A 12213-nucleotide genomic window follows, 5' to 3' on the forward strand; every position below is an offset into this window, starting at 1 on the left:
TTTGGGGGGAGGGCAATCAGTGGGAGGGCTTCTAGTGTCCCTTTCCCACTGGCAGACCTCCTGAGGACACCTGGGGTTTTTTGGCCGCTGTGTGACACAGAGCGTTGGACTGGATGGGCCATTGGCCTGATCCAACATGGCTTCTCTTATGTTCTTATGACTTCACCATCGTGAGAGTTGGAAGGTTGCCTTAGCTAACTATAGCATTTTGGAGAGTAGATGCCCATCTGAACCGGGGTCTCTGTGACCAAATGAACAATAATGTAAGTGATACATATCATCGCAAAAGAAATATCCCTGTTCCACATATATGCGGATGGAGCTTGAACTGTTTGTGACTATCCAGATCTTGGAATGGTGGTTCAATGAAAATGTTGATTTGGTGTGCAGGGGCAGCAAAAAAGGCAAATCCTGTGTTTGGGATTACTAGGACAGGGACTGAAAATAGAGCTGTACCACGTTGTCATTTGCCCATCTTAAGGACGGATAGCCTGGAGCGAAGGTGCAGAGACAGCCAAAATGATTGGAGGGGAGACTTCAAATACAAAGAAAAGCTCCAGTTTTTTGGGAGGGGCTAGTTCATAAAAAAAGAGAACAGATTGGGGATATGGTAGAAGCTTACAAAATCAGGAAATGTTGTAGAGTACACAAACACAGAGAACATTTTTCTCCTGCTCTCATAATACTAAAACAAACAACAGTGGCCATAGATTCAGCCCCAAAACAAACCAAAACATATAGAACCGTTCACATGCTGCATTCTCTTACGGAACTCTCTGCTACAAGATATGGGTGACAGCCATTTGCTCAGATGGCTTTAAAAGGAGAACCAGATCTGTTCAGGGGGGATGTTTCTCGATGGAGGTTAGCCATGATGGTCGCACGGAACCTCTACGTCCAGAGGCAGTATGCCTACAAATATTGAATCCTCAATAAACAAAGGCTGTTGGCTTGGTGTCCTGAATGCGTGCTTCCAGAAGGCATCTGGCTTGCCAGCCAATGGCTGGAAGAAGTATGCTGCACTAGACAGGCCTTGGTTTGACGCAGCGGCGCTCCTGCGTGATTAAGACTCTATCCCTCTCTTGCGTCATTTTCACTGCACTGCAGACGGTCAGACACACTGTAAGCTTTACAAGGTTTATCAAAGCCATGGTGGCCTTCCCCTCCTCTGATTTGGGTCAGGGTCGGGGGTGGGCGGGATTTTCTGCCTTTGAAAGGTTCTTCAAGGAGATGAATCTGGTACTGATTGCTGCATTGCAAGGATGAAGGGATCACATGTGACGTTGACACCGAGAAAGGGGGGGGGGGAAACCCATCAAACCAACGTCCCAAGAGAAAACTAACAGCGTTATAAGAGCCGTTGTTTCTGTCTGCTTGCTCTCCCCATGACATCCCTAACTGAACATTATGGTGTTCGTTCCTTACTGCACTCAGTGTGTGATGTGCTAACACCACCGTTCGGAGAGGCGGCTTTCATTCATCAAGTGTGGCCCCTCCAGGACACCGTCCTGGTGGCCTGTGCCCCTGTGCTAAGTGGCTGTAAGCCACTTTGGATGTCCGCTGGGAAGAAAAGTAGGGTATATACGGTAAATAAACAGACACGAAAGTAGCTCCCCTTTTGTCCATGGAAATCTGCCATGGAATCCAATTGAAAGCTTAAAATAAATGCTAAGTACGGTTTATTTATATTTATAGACGGCTTTCTGGGTGTCGTGTACACACATTTTTTAATGCCTTTAAACATGCAATTCTTTTTTATAGTTTCATTTTGATTATTATATATGCCTATTTACATTGGCCCACTCACACTGCATTGAGATGGTTGGCAAGGTACAATATTCAACATATAATGTTAATTATAAACTGTTTTTAAAAGAGGCTGAAGCTTGACACAAATCGGAGTGCCGTTTTGCACTAAAATGAAAAATAAATATATATAAGCACACACATTTTTCTTTATCAACACCCTGAGCAATGGGCAGGCAGCCTTCTGGCAGCTTCCCAGCTAATACAGCGGCCGCCATCTGGCTCTCCCCTTTGACCAATCAGGGCAGAGGTATAGTTATTTATTACATTTATTTATTATTCTCCTGCCTTTCAGCAAGAGCTACCAAGGTAGTGCACAACAAAACAATAGCAAGCCACACCCCCTTCCCCAATTAAACATAGCCAGGATCCAGTGTCAACAAGCAAGATACTATCAGCACAAACAGAATAAAATCAACGTGGCCTGACCACCAGGTTTTTCACGCTTTCTGCAGCTCTGAAAGGAAAAGGCCAGCTATATTGTTTGGAGAAGAAAATTCTCCAGCTTGGGTGCCATCACAGATATAACACCTACTGGCCCAAGGAAAGTAGAACCTTTTTTGCTGACCTATGTAAGCATGCCAGTAAGTTTGTAAGGATAGCTTTTCTAGACTTTGGAGACGTTTCTGCAACTCCTCTGCATTTTTCAGCTATATCTAAGGTCAGCAATGCCTTCTTCCTTCCTTCCAGATAGTTACTTCTACATTGGCAAAAAGAGGGATGAAAGTTGCACAGCGTGTCCTCATTCTGGCGAACATAGAAAGCCTACAGATGGGTCTAGGACAGAGGTTTGAATTTTTCCTAGCATGCCTTTCTAGCTCGGGAATGGGTGGCTTAAAGGTATGTGAGCCAATCCAACCCCTTGCGGTTTAAATAAGTTTAAGTAAGGTAAGCTTAGCCGTGGGATGTTAGCCTTCACAAGGAGCACAGCCGTTTATCGAGAAGGGAACGGGATGCAGCTATGCCAGAATTGCCTCAATACCTTTCTTGTAGGCGGAGGAAGTTACACAACGAAAAGGGCACCCGGCTTTCCTCCTGCTCAGAAACCAACTGTGTGTGTGTGTGTGATGGGGAGGGAGGGAACTAGAATTGGCTAAAGCAACACACTACCCAGCCAAGCCCAGGGAGGCAAGCACAGAGACCCAGTTGTCCAAGAGACAGAGAATTGGGATTTCTTCAGAAATATATGGAAAATAAGCAAGACTCCGTTCTTTCCACCGCCACCACCCTTTTTTCAATAAACAAGCTTGCTTCTACCAAACCGCTTGGAAACAAAATATTCAAGGCCTGCCTGACCCAGCTTCCTTGATATTTAACCGCTGAGCTAGAACCCTGGAAGCAAACGGAACAGAAACTGGTCTTTTCAACTGGGCAGAAACTGGAGGGCAGGGACGGAGCCTGGTCATTTTACTTACCCAGAAAGCTCCCCATAGGTAGCCGTGTTGGAAGGCCTCAAACAGCCACGAGTGAGCGGCGCTAAGCCCCACGAGTTCTGCCAATACGACAGGAGAAGGGCTGCTTGGTTCAGCAAAAATGAGGGTCTCCGTCCATGCAACTGGCGGGGGCCTCTCCCACCCCATCGGGTGGTAGCAGAGTAGAAGGGGGCAGTTGGCAAAGCTTGCCCCTTTATCAGTGGTGTTGGTAGAGTGGCTCCTCTACGTTAAATTTGCAAGTCTGGGTCCGATCAGTGGCTGGGTGGGAGATCACCCGGGAATCACCCATATGCCACCTGGAATTCCATGATAGAACAAATTAATTATATTATTGCTAATGACTGACTGGGTGGGGGGGTAAACCATCAGGTGGGCAAGCGTTGTGTCTGTATTACAGGTGGTGGGGATGTATTGAGGCTGCTAAGAGTTACCTGTAGAGATAACGGCTGGAGGCCAGAGGTGCACCAGAAACATTCCAGCTAACAATTTGCAAACCAACGATGGGAGATGTGTGCGTTTCTATTTATTTACTTTAATTAAAGCCGACCTGCCTTTCTCCCTGCTGGGGACTCAAAGCGGTTTGCCATTCTCCTTTCCTCTATTTTATCCTCACAACAACCCCAAGATGTAGGTTAGGCTGAAAGTAACTGGCCCGAGGTCCCCCAGGAAGCCTCCATAGCGGAGGGGAGGATTCGAACTCATGTCTCATAGATCCGAGCCTGCAACATTGTACCATGTTTGCTCTCCCCAGTAACCAAAGCAAAATTCGGCCTTCAGCAGAATAGATGCATCGCATCCAACCAACCCCAAGTCTTTGGTACAGATCTATGTCAAGCGAACACTTAACTGATCATATGTATGCTTTGCACCAGTCTCACCGTCTGTGCTATGGGGAGTACTGATCTACTTGCTGTAAATGTCGTTCAGGTCAGATATACAAAATGCTTGGAAAGCTCCTGTGGCATGTTGCATAAAGTGCTAAGCAGTTTTGTTAGTAGAGCCTTTTAGGGCTGCGAATCTAAGAGTCTCTCAACATAATACTTTTGACACGTGTTCTTCATGTGTCGGAGATACAATTTTAGCTGGGAAGCGTAGTTTTAAATGACAGAGCCAATGGAGATCACTCCAGAGGGAATGGATTCTTATAACCCTCTGCCGCCTCTCCTGGAGCCTTTGCTTTGCCAAGGCTCGGTTAATTCAAAGTTTTAAGCAGCGAGGGCAGCAAGGGAAAAACTCCGGGAGACAGTCCAGCACCCCAGAAGTGGCGGAGGCCTGTGAGACAATCTGTCCCCTCCAGAGTGATCTCCGCCGGCTCTGGCTTTCAAAACTACGCTTCCTGGCTAACATTGTGTCTCCCGACACTTGACGGACCCGCACCCCGACGTCTCGTGTTGAGACCCTTTATGGCTATGGAGTGGAACGGTCCCTGTTGGCTCAGCTATTCAGCCACGCATTATCAATCCAGACCACCGAAGGCAGCAAAGCGCTTGCAGAACCGATGGTTAAAAAGTCACATTACTCAGGGAGGGGAAAGCTAAATTAGAAAACAGGGTCATTGGGCAATCCTGCATTTTAAGACATGTATGGGCAATGGCTAATTTGTGCATCTATCTTTTCCCTTGCCAAAGCCTAGGAGTGGGAAAAACCCCAAAAGCAGTTGCCAGACCTTGTTTTTGGTAACTGTACAGGTTTTGTTACCATGCTGGTGCAAATTCATTCAAAGAGAAATTGGTAGCCATTTAACCAGCACCACTGCTACTAAAGAGTCGAGTTGCAGGGGAGGCAAATACAGAACATACACGCTGTGAAGACTAGCAGAGCAGGCCGCCTAGATCTAGCTCACGGGGCACAATCCACCAGGAAAATCTCTTGTACGCGAGAAATGAAGAACGATGTCTTGCACAAAAGGGATACAGGAATCCGGAGGCCTCTCCAAATGGGCAGCTGGTCACAAAGCAGCCAGCTGTGAACAACAGCTGGCACAGTTTTCTTTAACTTGCCTTCCCTTCGATCGACGGTGGCAAGCCAGTGTGAGAGCAGCAGCATTCATCCTTGATCCTACCGTTGTACATTGTCAGTGAATCCACAATAATTGCTCCTCCTTGGCTTTCGAATTCCAGTAATGCAGAGTACAAATGTAGAATCTCAGTGCACTCTTAAGCATAAACGAACACGTGCAACTTCTCACCTACAATAAAGCACAGCTTAACAAGTGATTCTGCACACATTGGATAATGCACTTCCAATCCTCTTTATAGATCATTTGGAACGGATTTTTTCATGTGCGGAACAAAAAATCCACCTCGAACGATTGATAAAGTGCATTGAAAGTGCATTATCCAACATGTGCGGAATCACATGGACTCTGGGACTAGGACCTGCAATAAACCAAGATGCCAACTGAAGCACACGGGCCGTTTTAAATAGATCTTTGAGCAAATCAATCCAGGTGGGCCGGGTCAGGTTTTTATCACAGGACACAGCGTGCTGTTGTTACACACCACACACACACATATTTAGTAACAGGAAGGTAGCTATACAGCTGTTTTGGTTTAAGAACTGCTGGAGCGCAGAACGCACACGTCTGACTGAATGAGTTGCCCAGTTGTGAGCTCGAAGGTCCACTGCTGGTAGCAGATGGAAAACCAGGGCATTGGGCCCAGAAAACCAGGCAGGCAGAACGGTAGCCTATTTCTCTCTTGTGGAGTCAGCGGCTCAGTAGCAGTGGGATGAATTCAGCAAGCTGCAGTCTCCCGATACAATTAGATATTCCCTCCCGCTGCAGTTTGCAGGATCCATATGGAGTAACAGCCAGTGGGCTGCAGCGAGGAGGGAAGGATGGGGGGGGGGAATAACCTTTCCATCAGTGGTACTGGTGGAGAAGAGTTTTGCCCTCTTCTCCCTCCTCGTTGCAGGCCACCCAATTTTGCCAGTCACAAGTGGCTGCTGGGGAAGAGAGGAAAGCAAAGGAAGGTGCTGCTGGATCCAGTATGCAACCAGGTCACTGTGCTGGCTAAGTCATGGAGACGCGGTACGGAATCTGTGCACTTCGAAGGGGAAGTCCAACACTTCCCAGGACTCCATGCTGCAGACATAAGACTGTTTCAAACACTACAAAATTTTTCACAGGAGCTTCTGCCATTACTGATTCCCCCCCCCAAAAAAAACCTATTTAAAAACCACTGGTGTGTGCTTTTCGGCAGAGCAGCCCAAAGCAGCCTTAAATCTGATGGATCATAAACTGCTAACACAGGAGGAATGACCAAAGGCGAGGGACCTGGAAGATACAAATAAACATTCATCAAATGGCAGCTGGTAAAAGTGGAGTGCAGAGCCTGAGTTTGCCTGTCATCTCTCTTCCAAAACCATCTATGGAAAAAAAGAGTACCACACACAGCTCTTTCCATCATGCATCTGACGAAGAGAGCTGTGGTTCTCAAAAGCTTACGCAACAACGAAGTTGATTAGTCTTAAAGGTGCTACTGGACTACTATTTTGGGAATAAAACCAAGAACTAATATTTTAGTTCACTGTACTGAATTCTCACCAAATTTTACCCTCCAAAAAGTTTCCATGCACAAATCCCTCTTAACTCATTGAAGTCCTCTGCACTGCAGCCAGAATGCCAATTAAAACTGACGGCTGGGTGGGATAAAAGAGGACAGGATGAAATCTGGAGCAGCTCATACAGAGGTTGCGTGGTTTCAACGCTGCCATAGGAATCACCAGCTTGTAAGTGGTTGGACTGCTCAATGACTAAAACCTGAGCTATGAGCCAAATTTTGCCTGGGCCGTGAACTCCACGCAGCCTTAGGCAAAAACACCACCCATCTTGATCTTGGATGCAGGGTAATGGTGAGATACCTTAGAGGGATGTTGTGAGAATTAACAACTGTGTAGGTGATGCGTTCTTGAACCAAGAACATAAAAGTATATTGCACATCCTCCTTTTGCTATACATAGCAAGAGAAAGTTGGTGGTAGGCTAGCCCCTTCAGAGATTTATTTTTTATTTTCAGAGAACTTTGACCACCTCTCATCTTCTTATCAAGCTAGCCCTAGGTCCCCCCTGCCCAAATACAGCTTGAAATAAATCTCCATTTTTCAGGACCTTACTGCAGAAAACAAAGGAATCTATTGGGTTTCTCAGCAAACTATCAAAATGATCAGATAGAGCTCTCTGTAAAAGATGCTAGTATTGGAGTATTATTTTAAAGATTAGTTTTATTTGGAGGAAAAAAAACAAAACAAAAAAACCAAGGTGGGGGGGAGGGGAGGGAATTTTACATAATAAAAGACATCTCCCAGGAAGTCCACACAGATTACAAATCATTTTCATAGAAGATTATTTTGTACAAATTTTACATGTCTTCAGAAGGTGTAATATGCAACTCAATCCATTTGTGAACCTGTTCTGATAGCAGAGAGACGGAGGGAGCGCGTGCACGCAAGAGGGGAGTGGGGGAGAACAGAATTTTCTTCGGGGGTATGCAAATTAGCAGTTCATTACTTCATATATAGCTCCCCCCCCCTGCATGTCATAGCAATGTCGCATTTCCAATCCATATCTGCTCCCAGCAAGGGTCTCCCCCCCCCCCCGTTTCCCCCACCCCAAAACAGCTCTGATGTCCTTCCTGTTGGGCACACCAATATTATTCAGCTTTCAGAGGACTGATTTAAACTGTAGTTAAAAATTACGGATATAAAGACACCAACCACTGCAGCTGCCTGCAACCTGCAGAATCCAGCGTCTGGGCTGGTTTCAAGAACAGACTGGGATGGACCGTCTTCTCCCAACGGTGTGAGCTTCTCGGCAAGCACGCGTGCTCGCCCCCCCTCCCCTTACCCACCAAGCCCATCTTTTCTAGCCGGATAACGCTGCAGCCTTCCTTGTTTTGAGAGTTGGCTATTTGAAACTTTTCGAGCTAGTTCTGTCCCGCTATGAAAGAACCCCCACAGCCATCCCTCAAAATAGAGAAGGGAAAGAACAAGACTGTGGGAGCAGGAAACGGAAGAGAATTCTGTCCTACGAGTCTGCGATTTGCGATAACGCTGGGGCTGGACGGCACCCTCCCCAAAAGCTCCGGGGGGGGGGGCATTAAAAGTCAACCCATTTACTTAAGGGCTGAAAGAGATTTGCCAGCCACACCGTGCACGTGCTGGCCCAAACCGCAGGCAGGAAGTGGAACAGTCCCTGTGAAGGATGTCGTCCAGCCAGACCTCTGACAGCGCCCAAGGACAAAAGGATGCTATTTAAAATTTGTGGTAGCCTTTGGGGTGGTAGTGGCACACCTCAGTGATGCAGAGGCGGAAGGAAAAGACATCATTAAAAAAGTGTCAACTATCAGATCTCTGCTTTTTTAAACTCTTGGGTTTCGACAAATCCAATGGTTGTTTCGTACACAACAGCCCCCCCCCCCCCGCTCCCCCTTGGAAGGAAAACTGACTCTGAACCAAGAGCTGGTAGCGCAGGAAAGCGGCTTCCGATATGGTTCGAACCAACGGCAAAATCTCTGCTAACTCCTCTGGGGGGTTTCCGTATCATTTGGTCAAACTACCAACTAAAATTTGGAAGCGGTTTTTGGGCAGCCTTCATGCTAGGGCTGCAGAGATTGGAAACAAGCCTCCGGAAAGAAGGGCGCGCTTACTAGCGAAGTGGTTCCACTCCGGTTTAGTGCTTCCTATGCCACCTCTGGAATTTGGATACCAATGTGGACAACATGAGGATTCTCCCCTCCTGGTAAGATGGCAAAGCCTGGCGTATAAACTCAGCGATTACTTAGTTGTGCAAGGAGATACAGCCTCCCTATCTTGAGAGCCGTCTCCCGCCCTCCCTCCTGGTCATTAAGACAAGATTGCTCTCCCCCCTTTCCTTCCCTAGTGCACAAAATGCTTCCGTGGTGATTGCTTCAGGATTACACTGCAGAATTCATCAGCCAGGTTGCAAGAGAGGGGAAAGAAGAGACATTTCTTAGCTGCCCCATTCCTCGATGCACTCACTCGCATGCACCTAGCCTGTTTTTTTTTAAAAAAAAAACCACTAACCTTCACTCTGAACGGGAAGGAACCCCGGGGCTCTTAGACGTGATCAGAAGCTGCGTGGAGTCACACCCGACACACACACACACACACACACTGGGCCTATTCCTTTTTTGTTAAAAAGATGCCTGCCATTTTTCTCTCTTGCTACACATTTTTTTGTTTTGCAAGGATTTCTCCAGTTAGTTCAATACTTTAAAGGCTGCGGCAGCATGCAAGAGAAACTTATCACTTTTTTGATTTTTTTGAAAGAAAAGTTTTAAGAAAAGTCTCTCCAAGGAGATGTTGACTTGTAGGCTTTTATTTTTTTTTTCCTGTCTTGTCTGAATAAAGGTTTGGTTTTGCTCTCCGAATGTTCCTGGGTGGCAACCGGTTAGGAGACGGCATGGAGGGACCGCAGAACTCAGTCGGCGTATTCCTCTCCCTCGGCTTCGTCGTCGCCATCCACCAACAAAGCAGCGTATTTGCTAGCATAGATAAATTTCTGCAAGAGAAAATGTTGGGCGGGGACGTTAAAACAGCATTCACGCCAAACACAGAAATGTACAAGTCTGGCACCAGCTTTGCGTGCAGGTAGACTGGCGTATCTGTGGGACTGCCTCCCCCCATATTAACCCCAGAGGAGTCTTCGTTTTAGTGATAAACATCTGTGAAAGGTCCCTGGCCCCAAGGAAGCCCGCCTGGCATCAACCAGGGCCTTTTTGGGCCTGGCCCCAGCCTGGCGGAACGCTCTGTCCAATGAGACCGGGGCTTGGGGGGGATGTTATCTTTCTGCTGGGCCTGTAAGACGGAGCTGTTCCACCAGGCGTACAGGCGATGCTAGGCGGAGCCCCCTGGCCGGTAGAGTATTGAACATGCCCTCCCTACCAATGACACCTCCATCTATTAAATATCCCCGGCTACAATGCTCTGGAGTTGGTTAATGGGTGGTTGGTTAGATTATTGCGCTGCTGTGGATGTGTGTGTGTGTGTGTCTCTCTCTCTGTGTGTATATGTATATATATTATGTGTGTGTGTGTATATCCATATTATGTAATTTTGAAATGTTTGAAACGTCTTATTGGTTTTTAAACTGTACAAACTATTTAATGTAATTTTATAGTTATTTGCTTGTAATCCGCCCTGAGCGTGCTGGTGTGGGGAGGGTGGAATATAAATTGCATATACATAAAAATAAATTTAAAATAGTTTGATCCCTGTTATCTCCCGTTGACCAGACTCAAGTAGTAGGTTATGTGCAAGACCTCTGCCTGTCCCCTGCAGGAGCACTTCCAGTCTCAGTAGACAATACCGATCTGGAGAAATCTATTGCCTGGCTCAGTAGAAGGCAGCTTCTGGCATGCATATCCTACGGCAGTTTCCAAACAGGGCTGAGTGTACCACATGCTTGTATCATTCTTCCACCCTTCTTTCCCCCAGAGAATAGGGATGGCTGCAGCACTGCTGATGTCTTTCAAGCACTCTAATAAAGATACTTCGAGTAGCATCACAGATGCTGTTTAGAACAGGCAGGGGTCATTTCGTAGAAAAAGAGCGGGAGGGACTCATTAGCATATACCACACCCCCTTGGTGTCACCGGAAGTGTGTCACTGGCATAACTGATTTGCATATGCCACACCCCCTGACATCACCTATCCTGGCTGTTTTGGACCCAACCCTGGCCATCCAGGGCCGAAATTGGGCCCAAAACGGCAAAAAGAGGCTGAAAATGGCCGAAAAGGGGCCCAAAATGGTCAGGATCGGGCCGCTGCTGTGTGGGAGAGTGACCCATCAGAGGCCCCATCTGGGCCGTTTCAGCCCCAATCCAGGCTGAAACGGGCCCAAAATGGCCGAGAGTCAGGTGGGTGGGGCCACCTGACATGTGACCTCTTTGGGGAACTGCTGGAACTGCGTTCCTGCGCGTTCCCCCTCGAAATGAGCCCTGAGAACACTTGGGCTTCAAACCCCACACTTCACCAAGAAATTCACTAGCCTTCCCTTGGGACTCGCCACAAACAAAATCCAGGGGAGGCCTCTAGAAATCAGACAGCAAACGGGGACCTCAGTCTTAATAGACCTAACATATACTGACATTAACAATAATATAAATGATTAAAGTTTTAATTTTTAATTTTTTTTTAAAGTGCAAAAAGTACAACCTGTTGTATATCTAATTACTGTAAACTCCTTTTGTACAATAAATTGGTATCTCAAATAGTAAACATTAAATCAACCAATTCTCCAACACAAGGTAAGTATCACCACTGCCTGCATAAAAAGATTATAATGGAAAATGACTGAAATGAATTGTGATACTTACCTTGTATTGGAGCATTGATTGATTTAATGTTTACTATTTGGGGTACCAATTTATTGTGCTAAAGGAGTTTACAGTAATTAGATAGACAACAGGTTGCACTTTTTCCCTTGGGACTGACAGTCTTTCAGTTTAACCTACCCTAGCAATGCTGTTGCAATTTTTTTTAAAAAGGGTGACTATTTTTATGGAGTGGGACGCTGCCTAAATAAAGACACGGGCACCCATAAGTCACCCTGGCGAAGATTTCTCGCATGCTTTGCCAAATCCCAGGTTCAACTGCTCTGCCCTGGCTCTTTTCCTTCAAATGGCAAAATCATCTGCTCTGCTTCAATACAATAGTAACAATAACATTCAATTTATAACATGCAGAGCTGCCTTATTATATTCAGACAACCGGTCCTACCTGCACTGCGGATTCCAAGTGGCAGCGGCAATCCAACTTGGCTACCCATAACCCTCTGTGAAGAAGAGATGCTGGGGAGCGAACTTGGGAATTCCTATATATTATCAAGCACGCACACTGCCGCACAGCATGTACCGAATCTGTACCGATTCTCTCTACCGAATGCAGTGGGGATTGACTTTTCCATAAGCTAACAGAAACTGCTTCAGGGGTGATCAAACTCGACAGCAACT

At 46.6% G+C, this 12213-nt stretch overlaps 1 protein-coding gene across 1 annotated transcript in view; it reads right to left on the reverse strand.

Moving 5' to 3' along the window:
- Positions 1-7444: 7444 nt before the first annotated feature.
- The window catches only part of EIF4B (eukaryotic translation initiation factor 4B), a 41495-nt gene continuing 36726 nt past the window's right edge, over positions 7445-12213 (reverse strand). Inside the window, exon 15 of the mRNA XM_055003210.1 lies at positions 7445-9761. Within this exon, the coding sequence (XP_054859185.1) occupies positions 9681-9761 (81 nt within the window). The 3' untranslated portion in view covers positions 7445-9680. The remainder of the gene's footprint in view (positions 9762-12213) is intronic.

The sequence above is a fragment of the Eublepharis macularius genome, chromosome 19 (genome assembly GCF_028583425.1).
Source record: "Eublepharis macularius isolate TG4126 chromosome 19, MPM_Emac_v1.0, whole genome shotgun sequence".
NCBI lineage: Eukaryota > Metazoa > Chordata > Lepidosauria > Squamata > Eublepharidae > Eublepharis > Eublepharis macularius.